Genomic DNA, 18,385 nt, shown 5'->3' on the forward strand with positions numbered 1-18,385 from the left:
CCTTCTTTGATTTTTCCCAACAGATCTGCTGGCCAGCGTCGTTTGCAGAGAAGGTAGGCTTGCTCAGAGTTTCTTGGGAAATGTTACCCCTTTACTCACATCCAATCTCACCCTTTGATCATTCTGTTTCCTCAACTCTGCAGTAGTGGAGTTGAGCTAAGTGTACTGTGGGTCAGTATTCTGCTATGTTGCTGGTGTCCATGCCTCCTGTTCAGTGCTGTTTCTCTCGAGCTAGGTTTGCACTCTACTAATACCAACACATACCATCCCTCTCACCCTATGGGGTCTCTGTAAAGTTTATATTACAGAGATGTGACCTGCCTAACTGGCGCACATGAGCCTTTGGTAGGGCTCTTTTTTGTGTAGTCTTGAACATTATGATGCTCCTTTCCTGTACCAGGCCAAAAGCATTCTAGTCTTTTAATGGAGTTGCTTGTGCTCAGACTGAATGTAAAAGTCTCCTTTTATCATATGAGCTAGCAATTTGCACAAACCTCGAAAATCCAGATGTAATCATATGTAACATTCCGGACTCATCTCCTTGCCAACACGTTTCACCAGAAGGATATCAGCTCATCGTCCTTGGATTTTGCCAGCAAAGTTCTGGGCCTGTCTGCCCTGCATCAAACGTTTTCCCTGATGTTTCTTTTTGCCGTTTGACCTTTGGAGAGTGTAGTTTCCACTTCCAAGTTGACCATGTCCTTTAAGGCTTAAAATTTTGTGGGCCAGCAGTCTGTCAGTTATACTGTCTATCCTGGCACAATTTGTTTCCCCTCAGGGCTTACCATGTGTGTGCCCATCAATGCTTCTTCCACTTCCTGTCTTGTATCACCAGAAGTGCCATGGCCTTTGGATAACTGGTATGGACTCCATGAGGTCCGAGGGAGAGTTGGCCACAAATCAGAGCACCTGGTTTTGGCAAAAAGTCGCTAGAAAGTATACTGTTCAGTTACTCCTGCCACAAGCTTCATTCAGCTATTGTATCTCTCTGAGATCCAAATCCAGTTAATCAAAACAAAAATCTTGTTACGTAGAAATATTTCAACATGTCGAGGCACTTAGGCAGTGGGTACTAGCCTTTTAGATTATGATGGTGGTTTGCTTCTTAGACCATCATGAGTCTAGAGGAAGGAGGCACTTGTAGCTGCTGTCACAACAAGAATCACTACCTTGGGTAACTTTCTTTCTGTTTCCTAACCTTGTTAGGAATGCCATTTTCACAACTTTTCACCACCATTTTGAAGCCCTCATTTTTTCATACTGATGCACACCATCTGTGGTTTTAGATTTATATTTTTATTCTTTTCTCACTTCACTTAGCATGTGAATTATTTGTATATGTTGGGCTTTTCTCAACGGTCTGCACTTCGGCTCTGTGGGTATTAGTGGTCCGATCTAGTTGTAATAAATGGGGGCTTAAACGTTTGAGTTAATGTCCTGCAGTTTGAGGGATGTGAAACTTCAAGAGTTGCATAGTACCTTACATATTCCCTTTATTTACACAGGGGCACTTTTACCTTCTTTTTTTAATGTGGATCCTTTCCATTGGCAGGCAGTGACTGACCGTTAAGAATGTCCATAAAATTAACATTATTGAAGCATGTATTTGAGGCCTTCCTCTGGTCTTTTCAGGTCGCTGGTGGCTAACTTAGCTGCAGCCAACTGCTATAGCAAGGAAAAACACCTGGACTTGGAGGAGAACTGGAAGCTAGTGGAAAAGGCTCAAGTGTACTACATTGCGGTAAGAGGACATGCCACTGTCTAGACCCGGGAAGGGATCAGTCTGTCCTGCTCACAGTGATATTGTCCAGTCTTGCTGCTTGTACTCTGGTTCTGTTTAGTAATAGTGTTTGAAACATGAGTTGCTTGTTATCTCCAAAAGGTGTTAGAATTGTATTGCCTGGTTGGTTTCACTTGTGGGAGATCCATTATAACAAGTTGTGAAACCTTTTTACTGTTCTTATGCCATGTTTTGCAATGTCTGTTTTGGGCATATGTTTCTCTTGTACCAATTCCAATCTCATGCTGTCGTGGTGCACATACTTGTAACTTTGCTTGCTTCACCTTATTAGGTACGAGCTCCATACCGCAGATTCCAAATCACTCGTGTGAACCTGCCTCCAGCTCTTCCATGCTACTTTTGAGTTCCAAAGCACAGTTCTAAATCTGAACTGTACTTTTCAAGAGTCAAGCACATTGTGGTTGTTGCTTACTCTTTTAAATGCCCAGAGTGTCTCTTTAGACAAACCGTATACTAGGATCCTAGGTACAATTTGAAACAAATTTCCATCATATTAACTTTATTTCAGTTCGAAGAACCATAAAAGTACACAATGCAAGAGACATACATGCACAAAAAAGATCATAAAAGCAGATTGTATCCAAATACCATTGTACATATATTAGAAAAGGCCAGTCATAAGACAGGAATTGGCCGATGCGGCCCCCCAACTAAGACCTAAACCTTAAAAAAGAGAAACCTTAGAAAGTACTCTCCAAGAGGGTCCGCTATGTCACCTGGTTTGTATGTATTAGTTACATTAATTCATACAATTAGTCTTTAATTCGGCTTTTAATCAATCAATCAAGAAATTTGTATAGTGCGCTACTCACCCGGAGGGTCTCAAGGCGCTGGGGGGGGTCCGCTACTGCTCGAACAGCCAGGTCTTCAGTTGCCACCTGAAGGAGAGGTGGTCTTGGGTGAGGCGGAGGGGGATGGGGAGGGAATTCCAGGTCTTGGCTGCCAGGTAGGAGAAGGATCTTCCTCCCATGGTGGTTCTTCGGATGCGTGGGACGGCGGCGAGGGCGTGGTTGGTCGATCGTAGTTGGCCGATTGTAATTGGCGGGTGGGAGTGTAGATGGTCATGCGGTTGTTGAGGTACCTGGGGCCCAGGTCGTGGAGTGCTTTGTGTGCGTGGGTGAGGAGGCGGAACGTGATTCTTTTGCTGACGGGGAGCCAATGCAGGTCTCTCGTGTCTGGAGATATGGCTGTGGCGGGGGATGTCCAGGATGAGTCGTGCGGAGGCATTCTGGATGACCGTCTTCCTGGTTTCGGTGGGGATCCATCTGAAGATCTTTCGGAGCATGCGTAGGATGTTGAAGCATGAAGATGAGACTGCGTTGACTTGTCTGGTCATCGACAGGGAGGAGTCCAGGATGAAGCCCAAGTTGCGCTCGTGGTCCGTTGGTTTGGGTGCGCAGCCTAGGGCCGGGGGCCACCAGGAGTCGTCCCAGGGAGATGGTGTTGACCCAAGGATGAGGACTTCCGTCTTGTCTGAGTTCAGTTTCAGGCGGCTGTTCTTCATCCACTCGGCTACTTCTTTCCTCCCTTCGTGTAGGTTAGTTCTGGCGGTGGCGGGGTCGTTGGTGAGGGAGAGGATCAGCTGGGTGTCGTCGGCGTAGGAGATGATGTTGAGGCTGTGTCGGCGTGCGATGGCTGCGAGGGGGCTCATGTACACGTTGAAGAGGGTGGGGCTGAGTGATGAACCTTGTGGTACGCCGCAGACGACTTCGGTGGCCTCAGATCTGAACGGGGGGAGACGGACTCTCTGGGTTCTTCCGGCGAGGAACGAGATGATCCACTCCAGAGCCTTCTCTTGGATTCCGACGTTGCTGAGGCGTTGAACTAGGGTGCGGTGGCAGACAGTATTGAACGCTGCGGAGAGGTCCAGGAGGATGAGGGCCGCTGTTTCCCCGTTGTCGAGCAGGGTTCGGATGTCAGTGGCTGCGATGAGGGCGGTCTCTGTGCTGTGATTGGCTCGGAAGCCGGACTGTGAGTGGTCGAGGGATCCGTTCGTCTCGAAGGCGGCCAGCTGTTTGTTGACGGTCTTCTCGATGACTTTGGCGGGAAACAGGAGCAGCGAGATCGGGCGGTAGTTCTTGAGGTCGGTGGGGTCTGCCGATGGTTTCTTCAGGAGGGCGCTGAGTTCGGTGTCCTTCCAGCTCTCTGGGAAGGTGGCGGTGTTGAAGGAGCAGTTGATGATGTCCTGGAGTTGGGGTGCGATGACGGAGTCTGCCTTGTTGAAGACGTGGTGAGGGCATGGGTCGGTTGGTGATCCGGAGTGGATGGTGTTCATCGTCCGGATGGTGTCTTCGGTGTTGACTGGGGTCCAGTCGCGGAGGGTGGTGGTGGGGAGTGTTGGTTCTATAGTAGGGTGCGTGGTCTGTTCGCCGAAGCTGTTGTGTATGTCTGCGATCTTGTTGTGGAAGAACGTCGCAAGTGAGTCGCAGAGGTCTTGTGAGGGAGTGATGTCGTTGTTTCTGGCGCTGGGGTTGGAGAGCTCTTTGACGATGCTGAAGAGCTCCTTGCTGTTGTGTGCGTTGTTGTCTAAACGTTCCTTGAATGCTGTCTTCTTGGTGGTGTGGATCAGCTGGTGGTGTTTGCGGGTGGCGTGCTTGAGGGCGGTCATGTTGTCTGTGGTCGGGTTCTTTCGCCAGGTTTTTTCAAGGGTGCGGCAGTTCTTCTTGGAGTTCTTGAGGTCGTCGTTGAACCACGGGTCTTTCTTGCTTCCGGGCCTGCTGCGATGGGTTTTCAGGGGTGCGAGGTCGTCGGCGCAGTTGGTGATCCATTGTGCGAGGTTGTGGGCCGCTTGGTTGGGGTCCGATGATCTGGCGGGAGGGTTCTGGTTCAGTGATGCGGTGAGCTGGTCGGTGGTGATCTTGTTCCAGATCCTGCGGGGAACCTGTTGCGGGAGGTGGTGAGTAGTGTTCTTTCTGAAGCTGAAGTGGACGCAGCTGTGGTCTGTCCAGTGAAGTCCGGTTGAGTGGCTGAAGGAGATGTGCTTGCTGGAAGTGAAGACTGGGTCAAGCGTGTGTCCGGCGTAGTGGGTGGGGGTGTTCACCAGTTGCTTGAGTCCGAGGTTAGCGAGGTTGTCCAGTAGGGTGGTGGTGGTGTTGTCGTTGTTGTTCTCCAGGTGGAAGTTGAGATCCCCAAGGAGGATGTAGTCGGCGGAGGGGAGGGCGTGTGGGCTGATTAAGTCTGCCATGTCTTCGCTGAATTGTGTGCGGGGTCCTGGGGGTCTGTAGATGAGGGTGCCTCTGAGTGTGGTCTTGGGGTCGGTGTGTATCTGGAAGTGGAGATGTTCGGCGGCTGTGAGGGTGTTTTCGGAGTTGGACGAGATGCGGATGGTCTTTTTGTGGACGATGGCGATGCCTCCTCCAGTCTGGTTGGCGCGGTCCCTCCGGATGATCTTGTAGCCTTCCGGGATGGCAATGGCGATGTCGGGCGATGAGGAGGCGGTCATCCAGGTCTCCGTGAGGAAGGAGACGTCCAGGGATGTGGTGTCGAGCAGGTTCCATAGTTCCGCAGCGTGTCTGTGGACGGAGTGGGTGTTGAGCAGGATGCACTTCAGGTGGTTGCTGTGGGTGCTAGGTTTGGTGGGTGCGGGTGGGTTGCGGGTTCGGAAGCAGGTGAACTCGCAGGATTGGCAGGTGAAGGGTCCGTGGGTGCGTCCTGGGGTGGCTCGGTGGCATCCGGGGAGGCGTCCGGTGTTGAGTGCGCAGAGGGTGGTGGCGTCGTACGTCCGGCGGGTGGGATGGCATCTGCGGGGGCCAGGGGGTCTGGCGCTGGGCGCGGTCCAGGCACGGACGGGCGCAGGCGGGCTTACCTTCGGCGCACCATTGGCGCGCCCGCTGCGCGTGACCGCTGCGCGTACGCGTGGACTCCGCCATAAATGGTGTAGTGGGGGGGGCGGAGCGAGGGAGGAGCAGCTGGGAGGCGGGAGCGGGGTGGCGAGTGGGGGGGAGCGTGCGAGGATGCTGGAAGGAGCGGGTGTGGGGCCGCGGGGGAGCAGCGGCAGGGAGCGGGGTGGGGCAGGGAACAACGAGGACAATGGGCACTTACAGGGCACACACGAGAACGGCAGAAAAATGGACAACGAGGACAAGCAGGCACAGGGATAGTCAGGGACAACAAGCAGGCACAGGGACAGTCAGGGACAGCTTACAACTTACAAGTATACGGGCAACACGAGAAAACCGAGGAAATGTGAAAACGGCAGCAGAAGTACAGCTAACAGCACAGGGACAGGCAAACCAAGACAGGGGCAGTCTTGACTCGGCTCAGCAGCGGCGGCAGCGGGAGGAGAGCGGGCACACTCTGGGTGGCCACGAGGCAGGAGGAGCGACCGGACTGACCAGGTCAGGTAGGTCACCATAAAAGTTCATCAATGTGTTAAAAACACACAAGTCAAATAAGTATTCGTTAAGATCCATAGTAAATTAAGACGTTATTTGCCCCAGTTTTTATTGCCAGTGAAACCCTCTGTTCGAGGCATATGAGCTGCAGATCACACACTGAGCATAGGATGCCATCTGGTGGTGGGCCTGGATGATTACACTTTGTTGTTGTCCTGAAAGAAGTCTTTGTAGTCACTAGATGGGAGACTCTTCCTATGGACTATAGTGCGCATGGGCATTGACTCCATCTTCAGATTATTTTCCGCCATCAGGCTCGGATGTGGTTGTCGTACTCCTGGTCAGGTTCGTTACCGATCAACCTTTCGACGCGCAATCCTTAACCCTATTGTCGTTACTGTTTTTCGATCGCGATCCCTCTTCGACGCGCATAGTTTAAAACCTACATTTTGATTCCAGTTGTCCACGCGGGCCATCTGGCCCACCTGCGCCTTCAGTCCCTTGGCCGATGGAAAGGACACCTTTCAAGAAGTGCCCTCAGTGTGGACACAAATTCCCCCACACTGATCTGCACCAAGTCTGCAACCTCTGTTTGTCGCCACAACGCAAAAGTCGACACTGCCAGGCCTGCATCTCCTTCAAGTCGAAGAAAACCATCAGAGATAGACGGGCTCGAAGGGCCATGGCTTAAGCTTCAGCGCCTCGAGACGACAACATCGTCCCAGAGACTCCAGATCAACAGGAGTCAGAAGACACCGAGGGACAGTTGGTCATCGACTCTCAAGCCGAAGACCCCGATTCCGAAGATGATCAGCAGGCCGATGACGAAGCAGACGATGACGACAGCATTCCGGCAGGTCAACGGGTCGCAAGTACAGACGTCGACCCTCCTGACCCCTCCATATCGGACAAGGCTATGGTAACACCTTCACTCTCGGGCCTAGGTGGACGCCATTCTCACACTTCTGTCGCCCCGCCTTCTGGCCCAGCAAAAAAGACCAAACTAAAGCCTTCAGGTGACTCGGGCTCGAGTCAACCTTCCGACCACGTTCCAGCACCGAAGAAAGTTTCGGAACCAAGCCACCCGGAACCGAAAAAATCTTCGGAACCCAAGCAACTCCTACTGAAGAAACACTCGGAGCCGAAGCAGCCGGAACAGAGAAACATTTCAGACCCGAAGCAACCGGAACTGAAGAAACATCCGGATCCTAAACATCCGGAACCTAAACAACCGGCACCGAAGAAATCTTCAGAACCTAAACCTTCCGAACCGAGAAAAGATCCCGGTCCCCAACCAAAGAAAGATTCCGATCAAAAGCAAAAGGAGATAAAACCACCTCCAAAAGCTACACCAGACAAACGTTCGGACCCGAAAAAGTCAGTTCCGAAAAAAGACACTGTTGATGAAGAGCTTTTTAAGCCGGACCTATTGCAAAAGACTCTTCTACAAAACCCCAAAACATGTCACATAATACTACCGCCTAAATCGAGGAAATTGGCCAGGCTCCATCTCCAGCTCCTCTGAAGAAAAATGCCCAGACTTCTCCTATAAGGGACATCTCACCACCTCCATTGGTGCCTGACCCTGACATTTCTCCTATAAATTCCCCATTACCCCAAAACACTCCACCTTTAGATGACGATTTTGGGGACGGAAACCATGAAGAACCATTCGGAGACCCTGGGGACACTAATTCACCATCGCATGACCCCTGGGAAGACTATGAAGCACCTGGTGCACCTGATGTGCCTCAGGAGGACATTTATCCCTCTAGACCATCCCCTCCAGGCAACACCATAGGATTTTCACAGCTACTACACAGGGCTGCTCAGTTTCATGGGGTAGATATGCATACTGACCCCATAGATGATGACTTCCTTATGGACACAATCACATCTTCGCAAAGGTCCACAATAACACTACCAATGCTTAAGGGGGTCATCAAACATGCCCCAGAGGTCCTTAAAGACCCTATCGGAGCCAGAGTTATCAGTCCTAGGATTGAGAAAAAATATAAGCCTGCCCCTTCTGACCCAGCTTATATTAAAGGCCAGCTCCCGTTAGCCTCATTAGTTGTTTCTAACGCTCGAAAGAGAGCCAACTCGCAAGCCTCAGGGGATGCCCCACCCCCTGATAGTCTAAATTATTAGATGCCTCCGGAAAGCGGATGGCATCCCAAGCGGCTAATGTTTGAGACTTGCTAATACACAGGCATTACTGTCAAGGTATGATGGGGGCTCATTATGATGAGCTGGAGACCCTATTGGAACATCTCACTGATAAGTATAAAACCAGGGCTAACAACCTAATTCAGGAAGGTAAAATAATCACAAACACCTCCATTCGCTGTGCTCTGGATGTTGCAGACACAGCCTCTAGAGCAATAAATACTAGTCTCCTCTTACGTAGACATGCATGGCTCCGTATCTCTGGATTTAAACCAGAGGTGCAAAACACTATTTTAAATCAGCCTTTCGATCAACAGCATTTGTTTGGACCCAGTGTTGATACATCTTTAGAAAAGACATTGATACCGCAAAGTCAATGGAAGCCTTGCAAACCCAAACTGCTAGAGGGTCCTTTCGTCGCTCCTCTTACAGAGGCGCGGCCAAGAATTTCCACACTGACAACGCCTCCTCTTCTTTCAAAACTCCCACCCAGTCCTCACCCAGCTGAGGATATTACAGAGGAGGCTATAGAGGCAATAATACCAAAGGTAGAGGTAGAGGCACCAACACTCGCACTGCCTCCACTTCCAAACAGTGACTTTCCTCCCCTCCCGCCAACCACTCCACTTTGGTCGGGTGGGAGATTATCACAGTTTCTACCTGTCTGGAACTCCATCACAACAGACAGGTGGGTAAAACAAATAATTCATTCAGGTTATTGTCTGGAGCTCACTTCAACTCCTCCACACACAACACCCAGAGAGTGTCCCATGTCACAAGAACATCTGACACTACTAAAACAGGAGGTCAATGCTCTCCTACATAAACATGCAATAGAACCAGTTCCACTGCATCTACAAAATACAGGGGTTTACTCACTCTATTTCCTCGGTTCTCTCAGGCCCATACTAGACCTCAGACCACTAAACCTTTACATTCAATCAGACCATTTCCATATGGTCACTCTGCAACAAGTCTTTCCTTTGCTAACACAAGGGGATTTTGTTACCACTTTAGATCTCAAAGACGCCTACTTTCACATTCCCATTCACCAAGCTCACAGGAAGTATCTTCGGTTTGTGGTGGACAGTCCGCATTACCAGTTCAAAGTTTTCCCATTCGGAGTCACCATAGCCCCCCCGAGTTTTTTTTTTTTTATCCTCATATCACCACTAACGAATGCAACTTATCTCCTTATAGCCCGAACTTGTCCTGGGCACCCCGGGCCAGAGTTCTTGCTTTCGCCTGAGGCCAACCTGGCCTGCCTTTTTATACCAAGGCATGGTGTTAATCATTGGACCTTACGTTGTTACAACCTCATTGCAATTCCCCATTCAATAAAGGGTTTCCAAACGGTACTATTTTCATTGTGAGTTAATAGTGATTCTAGGCATGCAATTCTAGGTGCAGCTCGTAACCAGTTTTCATATAATGGGGGGTTGGGGTCCTTCCATATCTTACATATTTCTCTTCGAGCAATCAAAATAAAACAAAAAAATAATGCAACTTGTGTCTCCCTCAATTCAACAATGAGTTCTGCATCCAACCCAAACATAACTCTCGCTAAGTTCAAACATAGCTTTAATTTAAAAATACTCTCAATAGCCCTCTCCACTCTACCCCAGAAGAGGCCGATTGCCAAACAATCATAACAAATATGGATATCATCCGCCTCTATGAGCCCACATCTTGGGCACAAAGGGGGTGGGTTTACAAACTTCGCAAGTTTTTTTGGTGTATAATATAGTGTGTTTATAGTGAGAAAATTATTCTTTTTAAGGGAGACAGTCCTAACATATTTATAAAATATTTTTAAAGAATGATCATATAAAATAGCTGAGTCTACCTCCAGCCTCGTAGAATTCCAAACCCGATTTGGTGAGGGGGACTGCGCTTCCTCCGCTTCCAACATTTTCCTGTACCAAAATCCCACTTCTCTCTTCCTAGGCCCTGGAAGTAAAAGAGCACACTCCATTTCCCAGTTTCCTCCGATGTTCCCTTTCTCGGCCTTAAACCAGGAGCAGAGTTGAATGTGTTTAAATCTAGAGAGAGAATCCCCAATCCTAGACTTCAGTACCTCCCACGGGAGAACCCCCTCTGATGTTATCAAATCAGACCAAATGTTTATTCCTGTTCTCCTAATAGGGAGGGACAGACTATCCCTTAAACATGAGGGCTGACCTGGAGATTCCCAAATTGGGGCAAACTCAGAATAATATTTGATCCCCCATCTCCCTTTAACTATATTCCAGACTCTGAGAGCTGATTTTAATACCTTTAGACGTACTTCTTTGTAGTATTTTACTGCTCCAAATTTATATAAGAACCCGGTCTCTCCTCCCTCTAGACCTACCATTATGTTCAGAATTCTCCCCCAATTAGAATCATCTGGACATGACAAAAGACACCTAATATTTTTCAGCTGGAAAGATAAAGCATACCAATTTATATCTGGGAGTGCTAGCCCCCGTTTTAATAGTCTTCTTTTTAGCTTTTTCCATGATAACCTGGAATTTTTATTTGCCCAAATAAAACTACCAATCTTTCCCTGAATGTTCGCCAAAATTTTATCTGAAAACGGGAGGGGTATTGAATTAAACAAATAAGTCAACTTGGGCAGAATAACCATTTTAACCAAATTGACTCGGCCATATATTGTGAGGGGAAGATTCTGCCATCTGGAAAAAATCTGATCAATATCCTTACATATTTTCTTAATATTGATTTGAACTATATTATTAATATCTGGAGTGATAATAATTCCTAGATATCTAAACTAACTGCTACGAGGACCTACCCAGTTATCAATCCCCCAACACAAAATTTCTGTTTTTGAATTATTTATCTGATAACCCGAGTAGAGGCCAAAATCCGCCATTATCGCCTCTACCCTAGGGAGTACTTCCACGGGATTGCTCGTATAGATCAGAAGATCATCAGCATATAAAGCTAGCTTACAACTGTAATCCTTATATTTAAAGGGTGTAATTGTCTTGTCAATCCTAAGTGCTTGTGCCAACGGCTCAATGTAGATGTCAAAAAGGAGAGGGGAAATAGGGCACCCCTGCCTAGTGCCCCTTCCTATATTGAAACTTGATGTTAGACGGCCGTTCAATAGAATTTCCGCCGAGGCACCCTCATAGCACCCTCTCATGGTTTGAATAAAGGTCTCACCAAAACCCATTACCCCTAATACGTTCCACAGAAATCCCCAATTGACACGGTCGAAAGCCTTCGCTGCATCATATGCGGCCACCGCCAGAGGCTCCGACCGTGTCACCGCTAAATCTATGCTTCCTATCAGCTGCAGATTCAACTCATGGATGTATCTGCCAGGCACAAAGCCTTTCTGGTCCATATTGATAAGTTGTGGGACCAATTTAGCCAATCTCCCTGCCAAAACACTAGTAAAGATTTTATAGTCAGCGTTTAGCAGGGAGATGGGTCTATATGAGTCTGCACTGAGGGGGTCCTTTCCTGGCTTTAAGATGAGTACAATAATAGACTTCCTCCATGATGCTGGTATCCTACCCTTTGTACTATATATATATAGTTAAATAGTTCACATAATCTTTGAACCAAACTCTCCTCGAAGATTTTATATATTTCGCCCGGAAGAGCATCAGGCCCTGCTGCTTTATTTTTTTATTTTTTAATATGATCCCTAACCTCGTCCTCAGTAAAGGGGCTATTAAGAATGGTTCTGCCTTCATCTGTCAAGCCAGGGAGGGCCTTACTCTCCAACCATCGTAAATAATTCTCCTGTGTGGAGGATGGTTCTTCCTCATATAATTTAGAAAACATAGAGAGCAAATGATCTTCCATATCTTTCTGTTTGCAGGATATATTCCCCTGGTCATCTATCGTTAACCTATCTATATTGTTCCGCACCCTATCCGTTCTAATCTTACTTGCCAAAACTGCGCCGGCCCTCTCTCCGTATTCATAGTTATCCATGGCATGAACGTCCCATTGAGCCTTAATTTTTTGGTCTAATAGCCCTCTGTATTCTGATCTGAGGAATTCCAACTCATCTAATAACTGTGTGGAATTAAATTGTTGAGCGCCCAGTCGAGCATTCTCTAGCAAGGTTATTTTGTTCTCTAAAGTTTTAAACTTCCTTGCCTCCTCCTTGTTTTCCGAACAAATTAGACTATGGAGGTGACCTCTTATATTTGCTTTCCAGGCGTCCCATACGTACTCTGGGAGAGTAGAGCCGTCATTATCAATAAAATAGTTATCTATAGATGATCTAACAGATGTAACTATATTTTGACTATGTAGTGCAGACCTTTTTAAAGTCCATCTTGGTTGTGCCATGATAGAGTTCCCATTAATAACAACCGAGAACATAATGGGTGCGTGATCCGATATAATAATAGGTAGAACTCTCACATCTTCCAAGCTCTCTAAACTATGCCTATCTACTAAAATATAATCCAATCTCGATGCATGACCATGCTTTTTACTGAAATAGGTATATTCCGGAGCTGCCCCCCCCCCCCCCTTGACCTTCCAAGCGTCAATAAGTCCAATCTCATTCATCATATTAACCATGGCGTGCCTAGAGCGTAGTGCGGTAACATGCTGGCAATAATTAGAACGATCCTGTCTAGGATCAAGGAGGACATTAAAGTCCCCCCCCCCCCCCCATAATAATGGGTGAACTGACCTCGACCAAATTAAATTGCACTTTAAGTAGGTAAGTAGGATCGTCTATGTTGGGCCCATAGTATGAAACAATAGTCTGCGTTTTCCCGCTAAAGTCTACCTGAGCCATTACCCATCTTCCTGTATGGTCCGTTAATGTCGATCTTATGATACCACCTATCCCGGTCTTTATCAGAATTGCTGCCCCCTTACTTGCAACAGATTGTCCAGAACAACAGAAGGCCCCTACCCATCTTAGTTTACCAAAGAGCTCATTGCCCTCACTAAAACTTAAATGGGTTTCTTGAAGAACTATTTTAGCTTGAGATTGCTCTATATACTTCAAAACTAACCTTCTTCTTCTCGGACAACGGAGCCCGTTAACATTCCAGGAAATATAGAAGACTTTATTACTAGTCATTGAATGCTCCCCTTACCCTACACTCATAGCCCCATATGTTTAATAAGGAACTCCTTCAAAGTAGAACGTGGTGAGTATGATGAGAACTTAAATTTTGATTTTTGACCCCTCCCAACCCTCCCCCCACCTCCACCCTCACCCGTCCCCCCACCCAGCAACACCCCAGAAACCACTTCCTTACCTGGAGGACCCTCCCTATCTTCCTGGGCATACGCCCTTTGACGCCCCCCCTCGTGCTGAAGAAAGTGAAATAGAAAAAAGACAATTAGTAACTGGTGATTGTGCTCTAAGATAAGCACACTTAATGTAAAAAAAAAAAACCTAGAATATAGCTAATATGTGGCTTACAATATATTTCCTATCATATATCAAAGAAGCTCTTAACCTGCTTCCAATTCTCTATTTTTCTCTATTTTCCCCCCTCACTGCCAGTCCTTATACTGTCTATCAGGATATCTGCTTCCTCCACCTGATGTATAATATGCATATGGTTACTCCACATCCACATCGCACAGAGTGAAGCCAGAAACTTCAGCTGAGCACGGACCCCCCAGTGAGGTAAGTATTGCCACTCGCTTGCCCAGTTCCCATTGTCTGGCAGCTGTTATAGATGAGACATCCGAGCGGCTCATATATGAAAATGGACTGGTAAAGGAAGATGATTTTATATGGCCTATTTTGAGAGCCAATGATAGAATCTTTTCTTTAATGGCATAGGTCAAAAAGTTAAGCAATATCTTTCTTGGATGCTCTTTGCCTGGTTTCCTCCTATAAGGATCACGATGAACCCGCGGAATGTCTACTGATAAGTCCAGATCCACTTCCGGGGATTCCTTTAGCACTGTTGATTTGAGAAGGGCTATAATAAATGTCTTAATATCGCTTCCTTCAATGTCCTCAGGTACGTTCAAAAATTTTAAGTTGTTCTTTCTCGTATAGTTTTCCAATCTCTCGATGTCATCTCGCATTTCCCGGTTCTGCTGGGCCAGTTTTATGTAAGCCACTGTAGTAGCACCTAGTGCCTCCTTTATTTTTGGGAGCTCCACTTCTAATGCATCCGTCCTCGATGCAACCTCCTCCACCTTCTGGGTAAGCGTCTCACACGAAGCCTGGATCGCATTCTGATTTGCTTCCGAAATAGTGAAACGTTTTCCAATGTCCTCTTTTAGCCCTAGCAATAAATCCGCCAATGTACCAGGGGCAGGCATTACATCTGGAACTATGGGGGTATTATCTGTATGAGCTACTGCAGGCGTGCCCTCCTTAGATGTTACTATGGCTATAAGTGAATCTTCTTCACCTAAATTATCCTCCCCAATTGTCCGGCTGCCCTGCTGGGCCTGCTCATCCTCCTCGTTTTGAGCCACATCTTGAATGGCCAGAGCTGAAAAGCTGTTTGACAGTACTATTGTTGGATGTACTATGTCCTATATAGGGGAAGATGTAGAGTGAGGCAATGGATCTATAGGGTCTATTAAATTAGGTGTACTAAGAGCGGGGAGTATAGAAAGTGAGCAGGCAGTAATGGAGCTCTCCCTCGCCGCTTTACCTATCGTTGTTGTAGCACTCATGATATTATTAGCACTTATAGTACTTATAGACGTATTATTTCTTATGGTTTTACTTGCAGTGCTCATGGTACTGGTAGTGGTTACAACGCTTATAGTGTTTACGGTACTGATTGCTGCCATCTTTTTTCCTTGATCTACACCACTAAAGGATAAGACCTTATAGTATGATTTCAATGATGGTGTGACCTTAGGAAGGCCAGATGCCCCTCCCAATATACCAGCTCTCACCTTCTTAATTTTCCCCTTGCCTGGGGGGGTATCCACCTCACCAAGGCTTATCTTGCCTCTCCTCGTTCTCACCTTCGGTTGTATCACTGGCGGGGAGATTATTGGCTTTGTTGAGGGTATTGTTACAGTAGTCTCATTCGTACCCCGGTTTCGCAATGTATAACGAGTTATCCCAGACTGGGGAGGAGAAGTATCAAATTTACAGCCATGGTTAACCCAACAGCTTTTTAACTGTACACCAATAGAAGCAGTAGCCGCACCGTGTTCTCCCTCCTCCATACAGGAAACCTGATTCTGGTACCTGTACTGAATATACGTGGCCTGTTTTATACTGGTTTTTATGGGCTTATAAAAATCTAAGCTCAGGCCCACACCGTGGTTGTTTGCTTTGTACTCCTGAGATCTCACATCACCCTGGAAGAGGATATATGACTTATTTCTTGAACACGTATTATTACTAGGGAAACTATCAGTATTACATGCCTTACCGGGTGTGCTGACAACCTGATATACTTCCCGTCCGGCCATCAATCCTCCAAACCTAAAAGACAGTCTCCCTGGAATCTGCCGCCATAACCTAGCGGCTCCTAATTCCTTACACAACGCCGGCGCGGCCAACTCACCCCCGCTTCCAATCAAGATCATCCGCTCCGCTCTCTGCACCGCTCTATTCTGATGCACGAGAAAGAAGAAAAAAGAACGTATACGCCCAAATCAGCCGAGGAAAAAAAAAACTAACTCAGTCCCGCACCCTGGCTTGTAAACGGGACTCGGAACTTGCTCGAAACTCGCTCGGCTGCATGAAGACCTCCGCGGTCAAACAATGTCCACCACTGCCACTAAAAAAATCCGGCACATAGTCCAAATTCACACAACCTCACCAGAGAAAAGCGTATATTGAATGTCAGCGTTCAGCCATACACAAGGGGAGGAGCTTCGTCACGGCCGTTAGCTTCTGGCCGTCATGTCCTCCCGTTTCCAGCCCCCCGAGTTTTTACAAAATGCCTCGCGGTAGTAGCGGCACATTTAAGGAGGCAGAACATTCATGTTTTTCCCCTATCTGGACGACTGGCTAATAAAAGCAAAGTCATACCATCAGTGCATACAGCACACTTACCAAATTATTAATCTCTTACACAAACTCGGGTTCACCATAAACAAGACAAAGTCACATCTCCGGCCGTCTCGTTGTCAACAGTACCTAGGTGCCACAATAGACACCTCCAAAGCACTTGCAACTCCCAATCCAATCAGGATAAACAGTATGCAAGCTCTTATACAAAGATTCCAACCACAACACTCATTACCAGCTCGCATGTTCATGCAACTCATCGGAATGATGGCCTCTTGCAACTTCGCACTACCACATGCAAGACTTCAGATGCGCCCCTTACAGGAATGCTTAGCACGCCAATGGAACCAGGCCCAGTGTCAGCTATCCGATCTGGTGATGGTAGACGGTCGAACACATCACTCTCTGCAGTGGTGAAACACCAAGAACCTTTCCAAAGGTCGACCGTTCCTGGACCCGCTTGCACAAGTAGTGCTAACCACAGACGCATCGCCCACCGGAAGGGGAGCCCATTTATCAGACCATACAGTACAAGGCAGGTGGACACCTCAACAAATGATACTCCATATCAACCATCTGGAGTTACTAGCCATATTCCTAGCCCTAAAATCCTTCCAAAGTCATGTCTCAGGCAAGGCTGTCTTGGTCCAGACGGACAACATGACAGCCATGTACTATCTACAAAAACAGGGGAGACGCACTCCTTGCAGCTCTCACAGTTAGCGCAGAGCATATGGAGATGGGCCATTCCTTGAAACATTTTTCTCCTAGCAGAACATCTACCAGGAGTTCACAATCAAGTTGCGGATCTAATAAGTCGTCAGAGACAACAAATCCACGAGTGGGAAATGCATCCACAAGTTCTTCAGCCTTTCTTTCAAAAGTGGGGGCATCCAGACATAGACCTGTTCACCACACACCTAAACTCAAAATGCCCAAGCTTTGCCGCCAGGTACAAACACCCATTGTCCAAAGGCAATGTGATATGGATAAATTGGTCAGGCATATTTGCATTCGCTTTTCCGCCTCCCCCACTCATTCCATTAGTGGTACGTAAGATGCAGCAGCACTCGATGACGCTCATCTTAATAGCACCAACTTGGGCAAGACAGCCGTGGTACACCACACTTCTACAGCTATCAGTGGTACCACATCAAAAACTCCGCCTCTCTCCACACCTCTTAACACAGAAACATGGAGAGATCATGCATCCGGACCCCATGAAGCTGAACTTAGCCATATGGCTCCTGAGGTCCTAGAATTCAGCTACCTAAACCTCCCGCCTAATTGCATGGACGTCATCAAACAAGCTAGACGTCCCACTACTAGAGCCTGCTATGCAGCCAAATGAAACAGATTTGTTATCTACTGCAACAATAACCATATCAATCCACTAGATGTTTCCATCCAGCATATTATATGCTATTTACTACATCTTCACAGATGTCATTTAGCATATACATCCATCAGGTTGCATCCAATTGCTATAGCAGCGTACCTTCAAAACAGACAACATCTGTCGCTTTCCAGCCATCAAAGCCTTCATGGAAGGCCTCAAAAGAATAATTCCTCCCACGGTACCACCCTCACCAGTGTGGAATTTAAACATTGTTCTCACTAGACTTATGGGTCCTCCGTTCGAACCCCTACACAAATGTGAGCTATAATTTCTTACATGGAAAGTCGCTTTTCTAGTGGCTATCACATCACTCAGAAGGGTAAGTGAGCTCCAGGCACTAACAATTGAAGAACCATTCTTACAAATACATCAAAATAGAGTGGTTCTAAGAACTAATCCCAAATTCCTACCAAAGGTCATTTCACCTTTCCACCTCAATCAATCTGTTGAGTTGCCAGTATTCTAATCACAACCTACAACAGTGGCTGAAAGAGCTCTTCATACACTAGACCTTAGAAGAGCTCTTCTTTACTATATTGATAGGACAAAGTCCTTCCGTAAAACAAAACAGCTTTTCGTGTCTTTCTCTCCACCACACACAGGCAATCCCATTTCAAAAACAGGTATTGCAAGGTGGATTGTAAAATGCATACAGATTTGCTACCACAAAGTAAAACGTACTTTATCCATTGCCCCTAGGGCTCATTCCACCCGTAAAATAGGGGCATCCATGGCATTTT

The 18,385-nt window shown here is 47.2% G+C and overlaps 1 protein-coding gene across 6 annotated transcripts in view; it reads left to right on the forward strand.

The window, feature by feature from the left end:
* ADK (adenosine kinase) overlaps positions 1-18,385 on the forward strand; it is a 615,496-nt gene that overhangs the window by 403,074 nt on the left and 194,037 nt on the right. For 3 of the 6 annotated variants that reach the window (XM_085608729.1, XM_085608731.1, XM_085608734.1), the window contains 2 exons: positions 24-53; positions 1,633-1,741. In XM_085608729.1, coding sequence (XP_085464855.1) covers positions 24-53; positions 1,633-1,741 — 139 coding nt within the window. The remainder of the gene's footprint in view (positions 1-23; positions 54-1,632; positions 1,742-18,385) is intronic. The other 3 variants (XM_085608730.1, XM_085608732.1, XM_085608733.1) reach the window with 1 other exon arrangement.

This window comes from Triturus cristatus, chromosome 1_2 (assembly GCF_964204655.1).
Source record: "Triturus cristatus chromosome 1_2, aTriCri1.1, whole genome shotgun sequence".
In the NCBI taxonomy this organism is placed as follows: Eukaryota; Metazoa; Chordata; class Amphibia; order Caudata; family Salamandridae; genus Triturus; species Triturus cristatus.